Source organism: Stegostoma tigrinum, chromosome 5 (assembly GCF_030684315.1).
Source record: "Stegostoma tigrinum isolate sSteTig4 chromosome 5, sSteTig4.hap1, whole genome shotgun sequence".
Taxonomy (NCBI): Eukaryota; Metazoa; Chordata; class Chondrichthyes; order Orectolobiformes; family Stegostomatidae; genus Stegostoma; species Stegostoma tigrinum.
Window position 1 is genome coordinate 69,298,598 of NC_081358.1, and position 24,751 is coordinate 69,323,348.

A 24,751-nucleotide genomic window follows, 5' to 3' on the forward strand; every position below is an offset into this window, starting at 1 on the left:
TAGCCATGCTATAGGAAGGATATTATTCAATTAGAAAGGATACAAAAAAGATTTACAAAGATTTTGCAGAGCCAGGATGGTTTAAATTATAAGGATAGACTGGCTAGGCTCGGACTTCTTCCCTCAAGTCTAAGAGGTTGAGGGGTGACATTATAGAGGTTTATAGAATCATGAGGGCATAGGTGTGGTGAATAACAAAAGTGTTTTCCCAAGCATAGGGGAGCTCAAAACTAGAGGGCATATTTTAAGGTGCGAGGAGAAAGTTTAAAAAAGTATATGAGAGGCAACATTTTCAGACAGAGAATGGTTCTTATGTGGAATGAATTGCCAGAGGAAGTGTTAGATGCAGATACAGTTACAACATTTAAATGGCAATAGAAAATAGACAATAGACAATTTGGACAGGTACATAAATAGGAAAGGTTTAGAGGGAAATGGGCCAAGCACAGGTAAATGGGACCAATTTAGGTTGGAGAACATGGTTGGCGTGGACGAATTGGACCAAACGGTCCGTTTCCATGCTGTACGACTCTAACTGTGTATGCTGAAGTTCCAAAATAAAAGCAAAAATGCTGGAGGAGCTCAGCAGGTCTGGCAGCATCTGTGTAGAGAGAAACAGAGTTAACATTTCACATTCTGAAGAAAGATCACTGAATTCGAAATGTTAACTCTGCTTTCTCTCCACAAATGCTGCCAGACCTGCTGAGTTTGTCCAGTAATTTCTTTTTCTGCTATGAATATTAGGCCTGAGTTATGAGCGCTGGTGTTTTTTGAATGATGAAATGTATGTGTACAGTAAATTGAGCAAAGCCTGATGTTAATGATGCAGCTGATAGAATATGGTATTTTCCAGATACAAGTACTATTACGGACTACTTCTGTGAGATCATTAACCTTTTTATTAGCACCAGATCTATATCCTCAAGGATAGACTCTTAGCATTTACTGCTATGGCTGGATGCTGGCTTTAACCTGCACAGTAATGCAACCCCATTGACTTATGAAAGATCGATAGATGGTATTCTAGCCCTCTGAGCTCAGAGATACTTCCTCCCTCTTCTAAGTTCTCCTGAACGCTATTGTGTCTGAGAACTTTGAGACCTATTTTCTGCCACATTGTGCCATTCTATGTTTTCCCAGGTCAACGTCTCTTTTGCAGTCATTTCCAGAATCTGCTCTATTAAGATTGCATCATTTATTTAATTGGCAGGTTTGAAAGTATGCTAACCATTCATGATTTTGTGGCTGCTACTCAGGTGCCTAGCCACTCAGTGTTATGTTTCCGTTTGCCAGATGTTGCATTCATGACAACATATAGATAATACAAAGGTTGTATGCTGACTGTATCAAAAGGAATAGATGAAAGTTAACTCACACCATGATTCCTATTTTACAGCTGTGTCCAAATTTTGTCCCCAGATCTTTGCTGATTAATAAACACTTAGATTCTGCTAATTGGTAGAAACACCGATTGCACCAGCATGAAACAAAGAATTACAAATGCTGTAAAGCTGAGATAAAAACTGAAATTGCTGAAGAAACTCAGCAGATCTGGTAGCATCAAAGTTCAGTGACCTTTCTTCAGAACTTCAACATGTTAACTCTGCTTCTGTGCACAGATGAAGTCAGATCTGCTGAGTTTCTCCAGAAATTTCTGTTTTTGTTGTAGTTAGCATCAGTCATGTTTTAACCATCTGTAACTTCTAACGTTAATGTATTTTTAGTTTGTTTAATAAATTGCTCATGCAAGTAATCATTTCTGAGCAAGTTTAAACCAAAATAAGTTTACAGTAAGCTAGCAGCAATTAAATGTTTTGGCAGTCAATTTTACTTAATCAGCAGAATGTAGCAAAATATGTTTTAATAGGAATACTAGAAGTCCCAGCCAAAGAACAGTTTATTTGAGGAGTTACAGCACATTTCTCACTACTAGCACAGAACAACATACTAAACAGTTAATTATTCAGTTAATTGTTCTAGCATATAAATCGCTTTAAACTGAAAATTATATTTTCGGATTTGTTTCATTGATTTACTTTTACCCTTTTATCCTTCTGTCTGTCAATGAACATGTTTAGCACATGTTCTTCAAGGATTGTTCCTGTTGGAACTAATGATGTGGAGGTGCTAGTGTTGGACTGGGTGGACCAGGTCAAAAATCACATGATTCCAGGTTATAGTCCAACAGGTTTATTTGGAGACGCAAGTTTTCGGAGTCTTACTCCTTCTTCCGGTGTCAGAGAGAGAGGAGGCATCATAATAAAAAAAACTGTGGGCAAAATTAGCATATCCATGACATTTTAAACCTTTTAACATATTTTAGTGATCTCTGCTGTCCTGAATTTCATTCATGGGGGTTCTCAAGAGTGGGGCCCTTGTGGATATAGAGGAACGTACTTGTCTAGGACATTACCTAATCTTCAGCTGGAATACTGTGTGCCATCCTGGAGCCACAAATAAGGAAGGATATGAATGTACTGGAAAGAAACCAGACATTATTAACTGCTCCCTCCATTTGTTCAGCCATTTTTAATGACTAATAGGCTTATAGGCCCAAACTCTTTGCCCCTGCACATCCTTTAGAGCACTACCGTTATTTTATACTGTCTCTCTATTCTTCTCATACTTCTCTGTTGCAAGTTTCACCTGCCACGTATTGCCCACTCCATCAACATGTCAACATATTTTAAAAGTTCTGCTTTATCCTCCTCAGATTTTACTGTACTTCAAAACTTTGTATCATTGTGAAACTTTGAATTTGTCCTTGTACCCTAGGGTGTAGGTTAGTAATGAATGTCAGGAAAAACAGGAGCCTCAATAGTGGTACCTGGGAACTCCCGTATCAACCTTTCGCAACCCAAAAAGATATTAAGCTCTGTTTCCTATCACTAAGCTAATTTTGCATCCATATTGCTACTGTTCCATGAGCTCTAATTTTGTTTGTAGGTCTGTTATGCAGCCTTTTATAAGTCCATACACATCAACAGCATTGTCCTTTATCAACCTTCTTCAAAAATCTCCAACAATTTACACTTAAACATGAATATTCTTTCAGAAATACATTCCAGTTCTTTTTAATTAACTTGCCTATCCATGTGACAATTGATTCTACCTTAAACTATTACTTCTAGAAATTTCCAACCACCAAAGTTAAACAGAGTTGTCCATAGTATTTTGGCTAGTTTTTGTGTTTCTTTCTGAACAAGGGCATAATGTTTGTAATTCTCTAATCCTTTGCTGATTTTAAGAATGACTTAAAAAGTTTGCCCAACACCTCTGTGAGTTTCACTTTCACTTCCTTCAGTATCCTTAGATGCAGCCCATCCAAGTACTTTCTCAATTTTAAGTAGAGTCAGTCTATCTAAAACCTCTTCCTTGACAATTTTGAATGTTTCTAGAGACTGAATTTCCTCCTCTGTCACTGTTACCTGGACGTAATCTGCTTCCTTAGTAAAGCCAAATGCAAAATATTCATTTACGACCTGAGTCATTCCCACTGCATCTGTGTTAAAATCCCCTGTAGGAACTAATTTTAACAATTAATATTCTTGTTAATAACCCAACAATCTTACAGTGTTCAAATTATTTCTGTTGGGTTCGCTTGGATGAATTTCATAGACAGATAAAGCTCTTAATTCACGTACCCATAGAATTGATTATTTGAAATTTCTCATTAGCATGTCCTGGCTCTCAAGTTCTTTAAGGCATAATCACATCCTTTTTCCTTTACTACATGTTCATAACCTGGGCCTTGTGCCTGACAGAAACAATAAATAACATAAAGGTGCATTCTGGCCTGAACCTACAGGCTAAAGTAAAAATTAGCAGTACAGAAATAAAGCAAGTGAGAATAAACATCAGTTTGTAACAAAAGTTCTTACTAAGCAAACCATAAAGTAGTAGCAACAAAATAGATTTTTAAATATTATTTATGGGACAACATAAGTGAGATGAGAAATGTTAAGTAAGTAAAAAGGTCAAACTTAGAAGTGGTGACAAGCAGTTACTTTTTTGTTCTCCCTTTTCTGCTTTATTCTTTCATGAATGTGACACCTTTCGCAAAGCTAGAATTTGTTGGTAAATGCCTAATTGAGTGATTTACATGGTCATTTCAGAAAGGCAGCTAAGTATCAACTATACTGCTTGTTGGTCTGGCATTAGATATCAGCCAAAACCAGTATAGATGGTAGAATTTCTTCCCTACGAAGATGTTAGTGAACCGGATAGGTTTTTAATAACAATTGAGAATAGCTTCATAGTTACCACTGAGATTAGCTTTCAATCCCAAATAATATGTATTTAACTTCTGTCACTTGCTGTGATGGTATTTGAATCCTTGTCCCCAAAGCATAGCCTGGTCCTCTGGTTCACTGGTCTAAAGACATTACCACTATACCAACATCTCCACTTTTCTTATTATAGCTGTGTTATGTAGCTGTGATATTGGTTATAAAGTTGCTTGGAGGCTTCCAGTACCTCATATAAATTGTCAACATTATATCTGAAAATAGAACAGTAGTTTTGCTGAGATGTTTGACAATGGAACTCAATGCCTGAAACGGTGGCGGAGGTAGAGGCCCTCAAGTCAACTTAGAACCACTTAGATGAACACTTGAATTGCCATCACATTGCTATGTACCAAGTGCTGAAAAATAGAATTAGGGTAGCAAAATGTCTGGCATGATGCAAGGCCTCTTTCCTTGCCATCAAAACTGCATGATTCAATGAGATGTGGACTTCATGCACATACAATATTTGTATCCGTAAAGTTTTTTTTCTTTTGAAGGAATTACACAGCAGAGGCAATTTTCGTTTCTGTTTAATTCTGCTTTCTGTTGACTGACCACGTGTTCCAGTTTTCATGCAGGCCTATCTCTGTGAGTCAGAACTGTGGACCAGTTTTAACCCCTAAATAGTCTGTACTATTATACACAGGATACAACACTCATATATGTTGCATTATACAAAATGTCAGCTGCCATTCATGAAGTAGAAACATTTAGGTTATCACAAAATGCTATACTTTGAAACTCAGTTACAGAATATATTACTGGGATGTTTTCAACTTCTTTGAATTAATTTCAGTAAATGTATGGTTATGAAATTGTTGCTTGATCATTAAACTTGTCTAGTGTATATTTCAAAGTTCAACTGTTTTTGTTATCACCCATGTACTTGAAATAACTGCACAGAGGCCGGTATCCTGTCATCAAGTCACCCTTTATTTATATGGGCAGTGTACATGAGCTATGACCAACCAGCTAAAAGCCATTCCCTCAACTGATAAGACCATCTGAATTTCTTGTTTATATCCATTAGTGAAGGCTCCCTGATTGGCCCAAGTTAATAGCGCCAATCAAGGATCTCATTGTCAATGAGATCCACCTAACCCTGTTTCCAAATACTACAGTACTACTATTAGAGTTGTAGTTAAGTAAAAACATGTTGGATTATAGGAACATAGAACAGGAGTAGGCTATTCAGCCTATCCCAGTATTCAGTTAGATCATGAGTGATCTACGGTCTACCTCAATACACTTGCCTCTGCCCCATATCCTCTAATACCTTTGCTTAACAAAAATCTATCTCAGATTTAAAATTAACAACTTCCATTTGCAGAAGACAGTTCCAAACATTAACCAAACTTTGTGTGTAGAAGTGCTTCCTAGTATCTTCCCTGAATAGCCTAGCTGTAATTTTTTAAACTATACCCCTTAGTTTTAATTTCCCAGTTCTAGAATCTCAAGTGAGTGGGATTTATTTATAGATATAATAATGACTAGTGTAGCACAGTAACTGGATCTTTGACCCATCGTCATGATACACATGTAGTGCAGTTTTAGGTGTTATGCATTACCAGTATTTACAGCCGTATGCATGGCATTGATTCATCTGAGGCAGGATCATGATGTCATTCTAAATTAATCCCATCTGCTTATCTATATCTACCCAGCCTTTTCCAATTAATATCACAATTTGAGACAATTATCCCATTGATTTTATTGAGTATCTCTGGGATTATCACTACCTGCAAGGTCCTCTAAACTCCACACCATTGTAATTTAGAAATACATCAGTATTCATTCACTGTTGCTGAGTCAAAATCCAGGAACTCACTTCCTAAGAGCAGTTCCTCATTTCCTTTAGGTTTACCTAAAGCAGATGGACAACAGCATCTTCTCAATGGTAACTAGGAATGGGCAACAAATTCCAGCCTTAACAGTGAGATCTATGTCCCAGGAACAAAACAAAAAAAGCTCCCACTGTTTGTCGAAAGTGAGGGTAGTGAAGTTCATACACAGAGCACATTTCTAGCGGCACAATGCAGAAAGATTTGACTACACTTGCAAATAGGAAAACACATGTTTAGCTTGCAGGTATACTTGGAATTACAAATTAGCATGTAGACAGGTATTGCAAGAGAATTGGAGAACAAGAATGAATAACTCTTGCTGCAAATGTATAGGTGTTTGGTGAGACCACACCCAGAATACCATGCAGTTTTAAAGGAAAATACAGTACAGATAGTTCAGCAAGAGGTCACTTAACTGATCCCTGGGATGACAGGCCTGTCCTATGATAAGAAGCCAAGTAAATTTCACTCATGTTATCTGAATTTCAGCAGAATGTGAAGTGATTTTATTGATGTATTCAAGAAAATGAGAGGGTTGACAGGGTAGATATTAAGGTATTGGATATCAAGCCAGTTGTTCTCCCTAAGGAATCTGGGACAAGAAGGCACAGTTTCATAAGGTAGAATTATTTAGGGTGGAAATTAAAATAAATTTCTTCACTCAATGCAATAAATATATTAAGGTTGGGAGAGACCATTTTTGGTCTTTCAAGGGATATGGGGATATAAGAAGTAATTTGGAACATGTGTTTAAATCCCACGATAAGCCATTACCATAACAAATGGCAGAGATGGCTCGATGGACTGAATGATCTACTTCTGCAATTTCTTATGGCCTTATGCAAATTGGTATTGATTCAGGGACCAACAGTGTGATGGCTTTTACCTATGTAGTCTGTGTGGCATTAGAAAGTACGTTTAACCATGCAGGTAGAATCCATTAGCACTGCTGCCTCAGGGGAATCAATGTAATCCATAATGCTGTAAATACTGGTGATGCATAATGCTTACAACTGCACTACATGTACAATTTTTCCTAAAGATGTCTGCAGCATGTGTTCAAATTCCCCATGGATTTCAACAACCATTACGTAGTCAAATAATGAAAAAATGAAACAGCAAGAAATAAGATTTTTTTTTACATTGAGTAGCTTTGTTCATCGCAGGGAGAAAGTAATTTGTGTAAAGGGAAAATCTTGACCTTGCACTAATCCAGTTCATTAATTTACGGAAAAGATTTTACATATGGTTAGCATATTTCACATGTTCCCTTTATAATTCCTGAGTCAATTCTTGTAATATGTCTATTTTTCAGCTTTACTCCAAGTCAAAAGTCAAGATATTATTCGCCCTATATATAAACTTAATAAAATTGTCATCAAACAATACTACTACTCAAAACTATACTATTAAGATTGTTTGAAATTGTCTGCAACAGTATTGTTTGATAGCACTGATTCACATGTAGCATATAAACTAGAAAGGGCAATTTATAAATCCTTATGAATTGGAAATAAATTCTAAAGAGGCAGATCTTAGAACTATGTTAACTTTTTTACACACAGGATTAAATTTACCAAGGGAGATTTGGATTGGCTGAGAATTATGCCAAAGCATTTCAGCCTCAGAATATGTAATTATGTCAATATTTCTCTTGCAATGTGCATAAATGCCAAACATGTAAATGTATCATAAATGCAAAATGGTAGTCATGAAAATCTATATTATACAGCACTTACACATAATTACTGGCAATGAAGTACCATATGGCCAACAGAATTAAATAAGATGTTTATTTACAATTGTTTCCCTTTGCGCCATCAATATGGATATTGATAATTCTCATTGCCAAACAGTTATCATTTAATATGCCTGTGTTGTCATTTATCTTGCCCGCATATTAAGGGAGAAATTCTCTCTTGTTCTGGAAATCCTGCAAGGCACTGCAGTATTGTTCAAACATCATATTATTTGTGCAACTTGTTATTTTCAAAAAAGAAATGTATTTAATTGTTCATTTCCTTGCACTTTAAAGTTTACATAATTGTTCTATGGCCAAAAAGAGAAAGATGCAAGAACAGAAATTTGGAGCATCGGTAAACAAGAGAAAATCCCTGCTGATGAAACCCCGTCACTATACTCCAAGCAAGGACTGTGAAGAAGAAAGCAAAGCGGGTAAAGTCTGTGATGAGATTCTAACACGCTTAGATGAAATGGAAAACAACAGACACTTTTTAGGTATTGCAACAAAAATATCCCCTATTATATTGCAGTCCAAGAGCTATTTTGGAAGTAAATTATTTAAATATATTGTAAATCTAAATAAGCAAATTATTGAATAATCCAACAGTATTCTGTTGAAGCAGGTCCCTTTTCAATAGTGTTTTCAGTAGCATAATAAAACAAAACATTGTAATGTTTGCAATTCCTGTACTCTGTAGCTAATAGTGATGTATCAGAGCAGTGTAACATAGCAACAATAGTAATTGCTGCTTTCTAGTGCTTTTGCTCAGTAAAATTCTTAGTAATATACAGAATCGGCCAATGTCGTACACTTAAAAAGAATTGTATGATTCATGCACAGTCAAATGCATTTTTTTTCCATTGCGTACGCAAGGTTACATTTGCATTGCACAACATTTTCGAATTCCAAGTGAGAATTACAGCTACATTTCTCTTGTTACTATAATGCATAAAAACATTTGTATTATCTTTTTGTGTGTGAAATAATAATGGTTACTTGCCACATTTAAATCTACACATCACAATATATAAAATATATTACTATAGGCTGTTTATCCATAAGCCCTATGCATATTTTAGTAACCTATGGCTGAAAATAGTAAGTTATTGAAAAGTGGCTCATCTTCGCTTTTGTTAACCATTATACTAGCTTAATATTAATTAGCTGTAATAATAGAAGTATAGTCCTCTACTTTTTTAGCACAGAAATGAACAATTTGGCTCAACACATCTATTCCCATCTTCTGAAAATCAGGGCATACAGTCAAAATTGGTTTAACTTTTCAATCTATGGTGTATTAAAAATATTACATCTGTACACATTTTCTGTGTACAAAGTCCTACTTTCTGTTATCATAATAAGAGGATAAGAACTCGGAGCAGGAGTAGGCCATCTGGCCCCTCGAGCCTGCCCCGCCATTTTATAAGATCATGGCTGATCTTTGAGACTCAGCTCCACTTACCCGCCCACTCACCATAACACTTAATTCCTTTACCTTTCAAAAATTTATCTAGCCTTACCTTAAAAACATTCAGTGAGGTAGCTTCAACCACTTCACTGGACAGGGAATTCCACAGATTCATAGCCCTTTGGGTGAAGAAGTTCTTCCTGACCTCAGTCCTACATCTGCTTCCCTTTACTTTGAGGCCATGCCCTCTAGTCCTAGTTTCACCTGCTAGCAGAAACAACCTCCCTGCCTCCACTTTATCTATTCCCTTCGTAATCTTATATGTTTCTATAAGATCTCCCCTCATTCTTGTGAATTCCAATGAGTATAATCCCAGTCTACTCAGCCATAATCCAACCCTCTTAACTCTGGAATCAACCGAGTGAATCTCTTCTGCACCCCCTCCAATGCAAGTATATTTCTTCTCAAGTAAGGAGACCAAAACCGGACACAGTACTCCAGGTGTGCCCTCACCTGGACCCTATACAGCTGCAACATAGCCTCTCTGTTTTTAAACTCCATCTCTCGAGCAATGGTAGACAAAATTCCATTTGCCTTTTTTATCACCTTCTGTACCTGCAATCCACCTGCAGCGATTCATGCACAAGGACACCCAGGTTCCTCTTCACAGCAGCGTGCTGCAATTTTTTACCATTTAAAACATAGTCCATTTTGCTGTTATTCCTACCAACATTGTACTCCATCTACCAGACCTTTGCCCACTCACTTAGACTATCTATAGCCCTCTGCAGAATTTTAGTGTCTTCTGCATACTTTGCTTTACCACTCACCTTAGTGTCGTCTGCAAATTTAAACACACCACACAGTTCCCAACTCCAAATCATCTATGTAAATTGTAAACAATTGAGGTCCCAACACTGATCCCTAAGGCGTACCATTAGCTACTGACCGCCAACCAGAAAACACCAATTTGCCCCTACTGGGGCAACCAACCCTCTAGCCATGCCAATACATTACCTGTGCAACTTTATCTTGTATAGCAGCCTTTGGTGTGGCACATTGTCACATGCCATCTGGAAATCCAGATACAGTACATCCACAGGTTCCCCATTGTCCACCATGCAAGTAATCTCCTCAAAGAATTGCAACAAATTAGTTAAACATGACCTACACTTCATGAACCCATGCTGGATATTCCCTATGGGACAATTTATATCCAGATGTCTTGCGATTTCTTCCTTAATGATAGATTCAAGCATTTTCCCCCCTACCAAGGCTAAGCTAATTGGCCTATATATACCTGCTTTTTGTCGACTTCCTTTTTTAAACAGTAGTGTCACATTGGCTGTTTTCCAATCTATGGGAACCACCCCAGAGTCCAGTAAATTTTGGTAAATAATTACCAGTGAATTTGATATTTCCTCATCACCTCTTTTAGTACCCTGGGATGCGTTTCATCAGGGCCAGGAGACTTGTCTACCTTTGGCCCCATTAGCTTGTCCAGCACTGCCTCTTTAGTGATAATGATAGTTTCTAGGCCCTGACCTACTATAACCTTCTTGCCATTAATTTTCAGCATGTTGTTCGTGCCTTCCACTGTGAAGACCGACACCAAATAACTGTTTAAAGTCTCGACTATTTGCTCATTCCCAGTTATTAAATTGGCCTTCTCATCCTCTAAAAGACCAATGTTTACCTTTGCCACTCTTATGATTTACATATTTATAGAAATGTTTGCTGCCTGTTTTTATATTCTGAGCTAGTTTACCCTTATAATCTATCGTACTTTGTCATTTTTTTGTGGCTTTCTGTTGCCCTTTAAAGATTTCCCATTCTACTAGTTTCCCACTACTCTTTGTTTTTTTGCATGTTATTTTATATGTTGTTGTGTTTGCTATAATACCATTTTTCATGTTAAATTCCTATATGCTCAAGTCTAGTTATAGCGCTGTGTTACACCTTCCCACTAGCGGAAGTACTGAAATATCTCATTTTCACATCTTTCAGCTTTCTAGTGAGAAACTCCTTGTGCCAACCAACTGTACCTCCCAAATCACAAAAATTCTGTTATCATTTTTTAAGTAATAACAAATAAAAGTACGACATGTACAAAAGGTATGACGACTGAGTTACACCTGCAAATTTTGCTCCAGGTGACCCTGGCCTACTATCTCCATTTCACCTGAACACTTAACACTTAACAAAGTCATAGGAAATCAAAATGGCTTTTCTTCTAAAGTTCTCCTTTTCAATTACTTATCCATTTATGATATAAAAAATGATATTAATTCTGTGTCCACTGGCAACAATACTGTGCATAAATAAATTCTTTTAATTACCGCCTTTGTTCATTTGCTAATGATCAAATGTTTGATATTCAGCTACTAACTGGCTAACCAGTAGAAAAGGTTTAGGTTCATTTCCCTTACTAAATTCCTCTCATTATTTTGAACACATCTATCAGATATCCCCTTAAGCTTCTTAATCTTCCTTCCAGTCTTTTGAAAATAGATAAATATGTTGTCCTTTGTAGGAACTCAGCCAAACTGATCAAGTTTACAGTCCCCACTTACAATTAATTGGTTGATCACTTCCACAATAATAGGTAGACTACTGCAATTAGTCTCCGATTCCTGAACACAAAACTGTTGAAAATTCAGCCCTGATCTTTATTTTTGATTATTGTCCATGCATGTACATGATAGGTGAAGACTATAAGCTCCACATGGAAACATAAAGTAATGATACCGCCAAGGCTAACGCTTGAAGGATAGCCACTGCTGCAAAGTAACATCAGAATAGAGAGTCAGTTTCCATCAAGTATCGCAAATTCAGAAGATTAATAAGAAAAATATTAGAAAAATGTTAGAAATAAGTTTATTTTATTGAGCCAAAACTCTCTAACAATAATCTTGTTTCCTAGAAAACAAAATTCTGCAATCAGCACATGAAAATCTCCATATGGACCTCCCAGAAAAAGATACCAACAATAACAGTGATGATTTTAACAGCTATCAGGAGTTGGTAGCTAAATCACTTCAGGATCTGGGAAAAATAGCAGAAGATGCAGCAATACAGAGATCCACTGAAAATAATTTAAATGACAGTGGGGTACAATCATTGGAGGGGGAAAGTGATGCAGATGAAAGTCATGCATCTATAGTTTTCACTAAAGATAAGTCGCATGAATGTGAGAAAGAAGTGATATTACATTATTCTCGTGGAGTAAAGAATCAAATGCTTTCTGAAGATTTTTATGAGAACAGTGAGCAACCCCAAGATTTAAGAAAACCATCTAACATAAAACCCTTTGCAGCCCAAAATTATAACCTAGGCTGTAAATCAACAGACAAAGAAAGAGGAAAGGAAATTGAAATGATAGAAGTCATCTCACAGGAGATCGCCTACCAGAACAGTGTTAACAATATTGGAGAAGCACAAAATTCAAAACTGGACATTCCTGTCAATAAAATGGGGTCTCCAAAGACTGATGATGACTGCACATCTCAGATATCTTCAACCACTGAAGGTACAGAAGATTTTGACACAGGAAAGGGCAACCTAAGACTTCTGGAACAAGCTATTGCTCTGCAGGCAGAGCAGGGATATATCATAAAGGGAACACACAAGAGAGATGAAAGGATCTTACTCGGCAAGCTCACTGCAGAGAGGCAACATTGCAAAATCATTGACACGGGCATCAGAAAGAATTACTCTAGCAGAGGTAAACTGCATTTGTTTTATGTTTTCAGAACTGGTTTAAAATTTACTTTTTAAAAATCATTCCCTTTTAGGCTGCTCTGTATTCATGTTATCTTTTTCAACTGGCATAACCATGACTTCTATTTCTTGTGGCCAAAGTGATTTCTGGTGAATTGTAGACTGTAGAATTGGTATTGCAATTTTTTTTTCCCTTAAAGATGAATTCTTCTCTACTATGATGTCTTCAATTTAGTGGCAGGCAGTTAATTAACCTTAGTTAAGGCAAGTGAGTTTAAGTAGCATTCATGACTATGATTCAAATTTACGAGTTGGCATTCCATACCCAATTAATAAACTGCTACATTAAGGCCGGAATGTGGATTTCTGAGGTTTTTCTCTCAATTGTTCATCATTATTTCAGCAGATGACCTAATGGCATGGTTAGGGAAATGATATAATCTTCAGTATAGTCTCCCCAGATTTCCACAGTTCTTCTTCCTGAATTAGGGCAAACAGTAGAGAAAACTCTGCAGAAATTTATCCCCTGATTTTTCTGTGCATATTTAATTACTTATTGTCAACAATTATTACTATCTCATTTGTAGGATTATTGAAAGCTTTGCATAAAATTTATTCTTGCTAACAGTTGTTATGACATCAATTCAGGAGCATTCAGGCATTACTTCTACTCATTGAAAGGAAATGAACACAGCCTCCGATGCTCCAGGCAAAATAGCCGGAGCCTACTCAGCCTCTCCCTATAGCTCAAATCCCTGAACCCTGGCAATATCCTTGTACATCTTTTTCTGAACGCTTTCTAGTTTCACAACATCCTTCCTATAGGAGGGAGACCAGAATTGCACATAATACTTTAAAAGTGGCCAAACCAAAGTCCTGTGCAGCCATAATATGACCTCCCAACTCCTATACTCAAAGCATTGACAAATAAAGGCAAGCACCAAATGCATTCTTCACTATCCTACCTACCTGCAAGTCCAGTTTCAAACAAATATGATCGTACATTCTAAGGTCTCTTCGTTCAGCGACAGTCTCCGGGACATCACCATTAAGTGTATGCCCATGTCAGAGGGCAGTTAAGAAGCAATGGCATTCAGTCATAAAATTGTTATAGCATGGGAGGAGGCCATTCAGCCCCTAATGTCTGCATCAGCTCTTCAAATGAGCATTTTGCTTAATGCTATTCTCCCCGTAACTCTGAACATTGGTCCTGTTCAAATAGCTATCCGATAACTTTGATTGCCTCAAATGAACCTGTCTATGCCATACCCTCAGGCAGTACATTCCACTCACTGCATGTTTTACCTTATATAATTTTTGTATCTTTGCCAATTACTCACAGATGTATTGTCTCATTCTTGGTATTTTCACAAATCGGAGGGGTTTCCTCCTGTCTGTCATGTCCAGGCTCCTCAATTTTGAATATTTCTTTCCGGATTTCCCGCTAGCCTTCTCTTTCCTGTAGGTCTGGACTAACTTGTAGGTTAGGCATGAATGGTAGATTTCCTTTGTAAGGCATTAATGAACCACACTCATTTTTACAATGACAGTTGACCTGGTCACCATTACTGCGACTAGTTTTGCATTCCAGATTTCTTGATTTAACAGCAACAATAAAGGATTTTGATTCTATATTACCGGGGGATTAGCCTGGGACCCTGGATTACAACACCACCTCCCCCTGATAAGTATATTGAGACTATTCATCACTACAAGATGAGGCACAGGCTTCTTTACCCTTGTGTAGATGGAGGTTTGAAACCCAAGCATACACTTAATGGTGATGTCCCGGGGACTGTCGCTGAACGAAGAGACCTTAGAATGTACAATCATATTTGTTTGAAACTGGACTTGCAGGTAGGTAGGATAGTGAAGAATGCATTTGGTGCTTGCCTTTATTTGTCAGTGCTTTGAGTATAGGAGTTGGGAGGCCATATTGTGGCTGCACAAGACTTTGGTTCGGCCACTTTTAAAGTATTGTGTGCAATTCTGGTCTCCCTCCTATAGGAAGGATGTTGTGAAACTAGAAAGCGTTCAGAAAAAGATGTACAAGGATATTGCCAAGGTTCAGGGATTTGAGCTATGGGGAGAGGCTGAGTAGGCTGGGACTATTTTCCCTGGAGCATCGGAGGCTGAGGAACATCAGTTAGCTATCTGAGGAACCTTATACAGGCTTATAAAATCACGAAGGTGATGGATAGGGTAAATAGGCAAGGTCTTTTCTCCAGGCTGGGGGAAGCCCAAAAGTAGAGGCCATAGGTTTAAGGTAAGAGGGGAAAGACATAAAAGGGACCTAAGGGACAACTTTTTTCATGCAAAGGGTAGTGCGTGTATAGAATGAGCTGTCAAAGGATGTGGTAGAGCTTGGTATGATTGCAACAGTTAAATGGCATCTGAATGGATATGTGAATAGGAAGGGTTTAGAAGGATATAGGCCAAATGCGAGTAACTGGGGATAGATTTATATAGGATATCTAGTTGGCACGTATGAGTTGGAATGAAGGATCTGTTTCCATGTTAAATATCTGTATAACTCTGTGATTCTAATATACACAATTCCCTTTTGTGTTTGGGTCACATATTAAGTAGTGATAGAGAACTGTACACTACCATTTTCTTTTGTCCTTGCAAATTATTTCTTGAAAATTAGTGTTCCTTCTTTTTCTTTCACTGATGCTTATAAATACTTGTCAGTTTATCTTTTTATGGCTCTCTGTTAATGCCACTTTAGAAGTTGCACAAGAACACCTGCAGTGATTGATTAATCATACAGTCACACAGCAGAAAAAAGCCCCTTCAGCCCATCAAATCTGTGCCAAACTATCAACCTTAATCTTCTGTCCATCCATTTGTGAAATAACTTGTTTCCATTTTTGATTCCCACAATGCCACAAATTGAAATTTACACTGTATATAAGGAATATTCTCTAAAAAGACAATCAGAACCTTGTGATGTTATCATAAAGTAAATTCAAATTTCAGTAACTCGCAGCATTGTATTGTTGGAGCTCAACCATAACACTCTGTTGTACTACATCAATAGACTTAGTTACAGCAATACAACTGGTAAGTAGTTCTCTATAAAATGCTTCTGACTTGTTCTTTGAAGTAATTTTCAGTTATTTAAAATCTGACTTTTCACAGTGAAGGACTAGAAATTCATTAAGAATAAACTTTGTATTAAACTCATTTGCAACTGTAATAATTAAATTTCATCTGTTTACTACTCCAATATCTAAAGGAATGTTTTTCCTTGCAAGCAAACAAAACCGTTATTTCCAAGGATCTTCAATTTGTGCTAGTTCACAAATGAATTTATGTTTGTCTATGTAAATGATGAGTGGAAACTTGAACCATAAAATTAATTCAGAAATCTGGCACAATTTCAAGGGCAGTTTACACCCAGATTGCCGATCTCAAGCAAAACATAAACTCTGTCAAATATTGCTTAATTAAAGAATAATTATTAACAAGTCATTTTATCCCAATACCTGTGTGGTTTCGACTGCTTAATATTCCAAATCTTCAAAGAAACATTTAAATGCTCAGAATTACAAATATAAGAAGGGGTTGGCTGGGTGGATGTACTTCCGTTAGTTATGACCCTGTTAATGCTCTGCTGATTTTTACAGATTCTATTAGATCTGACAAAAAAGAATCAAAGTGTCCAACTCCAGGCTGTGATGGCAGTGGTCACATTACTGGGCTGTATCCTCATCACCGGAGTATTTCAGGCTGTCCTCACAAAATGAGAGTTCCACCAGATAGTGAGTAGTCAGCAATACTACATACTTGTCCAACCTTAAACCAAATGTTACGTTCACATGTGGTATATCATTCAAAAATATTTTTGTAATCTGTGAAGGCGCAATAATACAAGTATCCAAAATTTCTGCAATTACCATAAAAAAGTGTATGTGCAATATGTAAATTAAAGGAGTGAAGGAGTTTTAATCTGAGAACTAACTGCACTTCATTGAACATATGTGGTTTAAACAGACTAAATGTTCTGCTTGACAAGCTCAATCTATTGATTTGGTTGTAACACATAGCTCCACCTGTTGTATAATAATTCTACTGTCAACTCACGGTTAAAATGAGGACGGAAGCTGAGTCCTGAAAGCTGCAACTCATGTTGGCTTAGAACTCAATGACAGCTCACTTTATTGACATAGTTGATAATGCTGGTTATTGAGAAACAGTGAATTGATTAGATTTAAGCTGTCTTGATTGTTTATTTGTGTTCATAATACAAAGCAGAGAATGGAATCTATATGAAATAATAAGGATATTACCAAGTATTAGATCAAACCATAATGGCAGCACCGACGCTCGGGGGTCTGTTTCGCTGGGCTGACAAAGATGCTGGAAATGCTTTCAAGGAATGCAATGCCACATTTAAGATAGTATACCCTCTTTAACCTTCACCCCTCATCTTATCACAATCTCTCACAGCTTCTTTGGTTCTCAGTACCAAAAGAAGCACTGAAGAAGTAGTGAACAAGAACTCCTGAATGAAATGAAGACTAACAACTGAAAGAAAATTAACAAAGTAAAAAGATGTAACATTTAAAGAAAACCTTTCTCATTACAATTGTAGAATATCACATTGAAGAAGAACAATTCAGCTGTTTTGTGTCTGTGCCAGTTCAAAAGAACAGATATGCAACTAGTCCAACAACCTTGCCTTTTTCCCATACCACTGTAATTTCATCATTATAGAAAAGTGTGAAAGGTGGTGATCAGATTTTAAAGTCAGAACTGTGATGTTGAAGTTTGATGGTAATCAATTGATACAAACAAACTGGATAGATTTTACATTCCCTTGCACAGTGTGAGTAATGGCTAGAAAGTTGGGAAAATATGGCCAAAATAAAAATCTGAATCTTGACATTGAGAAAATTTTCCAATTTTGTCCTTAATGTTTAAGTGGTGAGTTGTGAATGTCATTAATGAGCAATGACTGACTTATTTTCATGCACTTGCATCACAACATCAGCGTGGCTTCCAAACCAACTCACACTCCACTTCACACCCTAAGGTCTTCACTTTGGAACTTAGGGACATTTATGACTTGTGTGCTTCTGCCAAGTCACTTTGGATATATGCTCATTGCATCCATTTAAATACAAAGTGATCTTTAGGCCTTTGGCTTTCTTAGCACTCATGCGCCTTGCACTTACTTTGTTTTCTAGCAGCTATTGCTGTACAGCCCAAAGAATTTGGAAGGCTTACGTTACTTTCCAGTGCACACCTGTCATGGCTGGGGGAGCTGAACAATCAAGTGGCTGGACATATCATACTACATTAATATCACACCAACACCATTTGTGAACAACTCAGTGCTTCTACCAAATAGGTACATCTGGAAGTCCAAAAGCACCAGCAAGCCTGAGTGGGATCAAGGTGTATTATGATCAGTCAGATAATATTGCCACACTTTGTCATTCGACTTGTCTGAGGGCTGACCATGGTCAGCCAGGCATTTTTGCTATCAGATTCAGAATGTGTCCTTTCAGCCTGTATATTGGATATTTGTTAGTCCTGCAGGTCAAATGCAGCCAGTCCAAGGTTTACAGGAGCATGAGTTAGGGTACCATGGAGGCATTAGTCTGAGAAGTGTGAGTGCTGGGTTTTAGGAATTATGATCAGAAATTTTTTGGAAGGACAATCCATAGAGAAAGTGGGAATTTCAAATTTGGAGATGTTATTCATTGGGCTGGATCGTTGAGGGAATGATAACACAGAAGGATAGAACAGGATAGATTCAGGATAGAACAATAACATTCTAAAGAGCATAAGAGGGAGCAGGGAGTTCTGGAATGGGTATTTCCAAGAATAAGAGTCAATGATGCTTCTAGTCAACGAGAATGTATCACTCCCCCAATGCTGCATGAAAACTTTGGTCCTGACACAAACACTTAGATGAGATTACTTATCTCAGAACTCCATTTTGAAGTGTAACACTGGCTTCTGTGGAGTCTCCATGGCATACTGTGTCAGGGCAAATGACAATATCTCATTGTGATTGATGTAATGGTTCAGGAATTGGTACTTCTCCAAAGATTATTATCTCATGCATCTGACATAGATACATCATTGCTGCAGTCCTTGTGGCTTTGCTTCATGGGTGAAGATTGTGGCAAAGGTAATAACAATAATGAATTTGTCAATAACTCTAGCAGGAAGAGTAATCACCAATGGCTTCTGCACGGGTCCAGAGAGGGAGGTGGCTGATGAAGGTTGATCAAAGAAGGTAAAGGAAAATCACACAACCCTGCAACTATAGATCTTTCTGTCACTCTCTATGGCTTTTGGAAGCACATTGCAGGCCTGGACTAAACACATATTGGAATAGTATCACAAAATGCATGATCTGTTTGAACATGACATGCACTCAGATGACTTGGGAAACCTGTCCTGAAGGCCATCAAGGTTTATGTTTACGTATTTACGTTTATGGCAGTGTCTTATTTCAAAAAGCATCTGTGTAGCCCTGTGACAGCTTCTAATCCTCAACCCATAAATGCATCTGGGATGTCATTGATGCCATCTTCTCTAAATCATACTTGTTCACATTCCTTTCACCATGATGAGAAGAATCAAGCGCTTAGGCAGTGGGATTTTTCTCCATCACTGACTTCCTCCAGGTGCAGGGCAGTATAGACCACACCCATGTTGGTTTGAGAGTATCTAACTGTATATCTGTAGAATTCATCAACAGAAAACAGTTTCTACTCCATCAATGTTCAACCTGTGACCATTGATGCTACATTCTAGAGGTGTGTGCACCAGAAACCCTAAGGGCTACCTTGACTCTTACTTTCTTCTAAAGTCCTTAGGCCACACAGGAACAACTGCTGGGTGATGAAGGCCATCAGCTCCAAAACATAGTTGGCAACATGTGTAAAAAGCCTCAGACTGATGTAGAACAAAGATACAAAGCTGTTCCCATTTCCATTGGGGTCATAATGGAACAGAAAATACACCTCTGTGAGATGAAGTTTTAATGTGTTGAAAAGTCCAACGGAACCTTGCAGTGTAACCCAAAAAGAGAATGTGATAGAGCAGTGCACTGGTAAGTGCAGGAAGCCAGAGAAACAAAATGAAATTCACTTACATGGTGAAAGAGCTATGTTTGAACTTCCTCCAGTTGCTTAATTTTCTATCAGTTATATAGCAAATAGACCCAGGTTAGTGCAAAATAACACATGAACCTAATTATTTTTACAGCCCTTGAATCTTTCTGTTTTGGAATAATGCTTTCTTATCTATTTGATTAAATACTTTATATCTTCAAGTGACCCCTCTTTTTACAGGTCTCAATCACCATTATGGAAATAGCAACAGCCAGTGAGACAGCACATTAATATTGGATGCAACTACAGTCAGATTGTTTTTAAGGCTTCAATCAGACTATGACAGTTAAGTGTTGTTTAGCAAGATCTCTCATGATAGACATGAGAGGAGTCCTGAGACACCTCCTTTGTTAGGCTTCAACATTTTAGAGTTTGCACAGACTACAAAATTATCCTGAAATGCTTGAGCATCCTGCAGGACAGTGTTTAACCTGACTGAGATGGCATTTAATGCAACTTCTCTCAGTAGACAATCATGCTATGAGGGAGAGTGGCGATGTGAATTGCCTACCGTATACCTGTGAGCATTGACTGGGAGTTTGAAAAGTTGACAAATAGACTGAACCTTTGCCTCACAAAATAGATGGAATCATAACTGATTCTGTACTCCCGCTCACAAAGTGGGTGCAAGTGTGGAAGATGTGTGCAGGCCAAGCTCTCGTGCATTCTTTGCATGCTCATTTTAGCCTCAGTGTGGTCCACATTGAAGTGCAATGCCTAAAACGTAGTTAACAATGTCAAATATGTGACATATGATAACATTGCTGGACGCTTCAGCCTTTGATTTAGTTTACCAACAGCTTCTAACTGGCCAGCCTGCTGTTCCAGGTACTTTGATGAAATTATTAATTACCAACACCATGAGATTATCTTCTGTCTGGTCTCAGGAGGCCTCTGAGTGTCAAAAAAGTACCTGGAACTGAAACGTTAATTATGCTTTTTCTCCACAGATGCTGCTAGACCTGTTGAGTTTCTTCAGCAATTTCTGGTTTTGTTTTTGACTTCTAACATCTGCAGATCTTTGTATTTTTTTGTTTAGTGAATTTGTGGATTTTTTTTCTCACAGAGGACCAAGGATTCTGTGTGGTTAAGTATATTCAAGGCTGAGGTCGATAGATTTTTAATCAATAAGTGAATCGAATGTTATAGAGAAAAGACAGGCAAGGGAAGTTCAGGTTTATCAGATTAGCCATAATCTCATTGAATGACAGAGCCAGATTCAATGGGCTAAGTTACTTGCTTCTGCTCCTGCGTCCTATGGTCACATTATGTATATGGTAGGTCACTTGTAATCCTCGGGATATTGACAGTGGGATTCAGTGATGAAATGTCAAATGGTGATGGTTAGATTCTCTTTGTTGGACATGGTGATTGCCTTGTTCTTGAGTGGTGCGATTGTTACTTGATACTTCTCAGCCCAAAACTGGACATTGTCCAGATCTTGCTGCATTTGCACAAGGACTGCTTCAGTATCTGAAGAGTCATGAATGTTGCTAAATACTTAACAATCATCAGAAAACACTTCTGTGTTTCCCCACTTTTGACCTTACGATGGAGGGAAAATCATTGATGAAGCAACTGAAGATACTTGCACTTAGGACACTCCCTTGAGGAACTCCTACACAATGGCTTAGAGCTCAGATGGCTGATATCCAACAACTACAACCATCTGCCTTTCTGCCAGGTCTAGCTCAAATGAATGAAGAGTTTCCCATGATTTCCATTGACTCCAGTTTAGCTAGTTGATGCCACACTTGGCTTTGATACCAAAGTCAGCCCATTTTGCATCACCTCTAGAATTCAACTTTTTTTTCTATATTTGAATGAAGACTATAATGCGGTCAGGAGCTGAGCGAGCAGAGCAATGTTAGTGATTGGGTTATTGCTAAGCAAGTGCTTGTTAATGTTGAAACTGTTGGCAACACCTTTGATCATTTTAATGATGATTGAGAGTAAATTGATGATGCTGTGATTTGTCAAGTTAGAGTTGTCCTGCTTTTTGTATAAAGGACACGTCTGGACCATTTTCTACATTGTTGGGTAGATGCCAGTATTGTAGCTGTACTGGAAGAGCTTGGCTAGGGCTGTGGCAAGATCTAGAGCATACATCTTCAGGACTTGAACTTTACAAAAGTGTGAATGAAATTCATCCAAACCAGTGGTTCTGTCTTGTTTATTTACATATGCCCATTTTTTATTTTAAAAACAATTGTCTCAATACTCAGCTCAATATCCAATGTTCGTGTTCATCTGTCATTTCACCTTGGTAAATGCCAAAGTGAAAATTAATTTTTAAGTAAACACTTTCTACCGCCATAGTCTCTATTATAGATTAAGTCATTCCCATTCACGTCCTATCAAGATAGATGTTTAGATCAATAATTGAAAAAAACCTACTCATGAACAAGTTATTTTAGATCTAGTTGTGCAACACTAAAACATTAATATCCTTTTAGAAAAGGAGGCTTTGCTGAACATTGACCTGTTAAAATTTTATATTGAGTTTGTCAGTGATTTCATCAAGACTGAAACTACTGTCTTTATATCTCAACAAGGCAAATTATCTAAGTCAGACGTGATGAAGACTGACTGGAAAACTGAAAAATATGGCAGTATGCATTGGCAAACATTGAAAGAATTCATTCAAAACTCCAATGACTGTTGTACCCTTAAAATGTAAAATCCCTATGGGAATATATTCACTGGTCAATGACAGTGACATCAGAGTTGTATATTAAATGAAAACCAGAAGAACTGCAGATGCTGTAAATCAGGAAAAAAAATAGAAGGTGCTAGAAGGGCTCGGTAGGTCTGACAGCATCTGTGAAGAGCATTACAGTAGTGTTGGCATAAAGGAAGGAATTTACAACATTGTTTTAAATAGTCTTAAGCCTGAGGATTCAGAGAATTTTAGAATTCAGCCAAAAATAATGAATAAAAAAAATACGAACTCGAACATGAGACGAAAAATCAAGAGACCTAAAAATAAACAATAAAAATTGTTAAAATTATTCAATTTTTTAAAAAAAGATTTAATTTATCATTTACAACATTCCAAGATCATAAAAAACAACAGGTTAATCAAATGTTGTTCATCATATGCTGTTTAAACCCCACTTTTCCTTGATTAGATAACCTGTAACATTTTAACAAACTTCTAATGGCAACATGAAAGGAGTCAGGTTGAATCTCTCACTAATTTAAGTAATTGGTGGCCCTTGAGGTCGGGAGGGAAACAATACAGTCATAGGCTGTGTCAGGGCCCTGTCATAGGCACTGTGACAGGTCAGTGACAGACAGCAAATTCAGGCTCAAATCTGTGCATGTTCCCTGCCCACTGAAATTGCAGTCCAATTCAGAGACATAAAGATTAGGTTCTTATTTGTCCCATTTGTCACTACAAAGTTTGTCCTCTGTGTTTGTGTGAGCAGACTCAACATGGATTTGTGAAATAGAAATTGTACTTGTTAGATCTGTATTTTTTCTGGAGTTGGGTGAATAAGACGCACAGTGAGTACCCAAACACCACATTCCTCTCTGCAACTCAGGAGCATCACCCTACCACTGCTGATCATCTCTACCCACACTTAAAGGTATTAGAGATGATGTAAAACATTGCATCATTCTTTAAAATGCTTCTCAGGAAGGCCTAACAATGGCAGGTTTAACAATGGCAGGAGCTTCTAGGTGTAGTTGAGGACACAGTACAGAGGTTCATCCCAAAGAAAAGAAAGATTATCCGGGGTGGGATTAGACTGCCATGGCTGACAAAGGAAGTCAGGAAATGTATCAAAGAAAAAGAGACAACTGATAAAGTGGCCAAGAGCACTGGGAAATCAGAAGATTGAGAAGGCTACAAAAACAAACAGAGGATAACAAAGAGAGAAATAAAGAAGGAGAGGATCAAATATGAAGATAGGCTAGCTAGTAATATTAGAAATGATAATAAAAGTTTCTTTCAATACATAAGAAAGAAACGAGAGGGAAAAGTAGACATTGGGCCGTTCCAAATTGATGCAGGAAGGCTAGTGATGGGAGATAAGGAAATAGCTGAAGAACATAATATATACTTTGCGTCAGTCTTCACAGTGGAAGACATGAGTAGTATTCCCAACAATATAGGAGAGTTGGGGGCAGAGTTGAGTATGGTAGGCATTACACAAGAGAAAGTGCTAGAAAAGCTAAAAGTTCTAAGAATTGATAAATCTCCTGACCCCGATGGGCTACATCCTAGAGTTCTGAGGGAGGTGGCTGAGGAAATAGCAGAGGCTTTTAGTTTTGATCTTTCAAAAGTCACTGGAGTCTGAGAAAGTCCCAGATGATTGGAAAATTGCTGTTGTAACCCCCTTGTTTAAGAAAGGATCAAGACAAAAGATGGAAAATTATAGGCCGATTAGCCTAACCTCGGTTGTTGGTAAAATTCTAGAATCCATTGTTAAGGATGAGATTTCTAAATTCGTGGAAGTGCAGGGTCAGATTAGAACCTGTCAGCATTGATTTAGTAAGGGGAGGTCGTGCCTGACAAACCTGTTAGAATTCTTTGCAGAGGTAACAAGTAGGTTAGACCAGGGAAACCCAGTGGATGTTATAGAACATAGAACATTTCA

General features: G+C 37.6%; 1 protein-coding gene across 9 annotated transcripts in view; it reads left to right on the forward strand.

The window, feature by feature from the left end:
* The window catches only part of st18 (ST18 C2H2C-type zinc finger transcription factor), a 343,587-nt gene that overhangs the window by 211,183 nt on the left and 107,653 nt on the right, over positions 1-24,751 (forward strand). For 7 of the 9 annotated variants that reach the window (XM_048529874.2, XM_048529869.2, XM_048529872.2 and 4 more), the window contains 3 exons: positions 8,169-8,371; positions 12,209-13,009; positions 16,638-16,772. In XM_048529874.2, the coding sequence (XP_048385831.1) occupies positions 8,169-8,371; positions 12,209-13,009; positions 16,638-16,772 (1,139 nt within the window). The remainder of the gene's footprint in view (positions 1-8,168; positions 8,372-12,208; positions 13,010-16,637; positions 16,773-24,751) is intronic. The other 2 variants (XM_059646059.1, XM_048529871.2) reach the window with 2 other exon arrangements.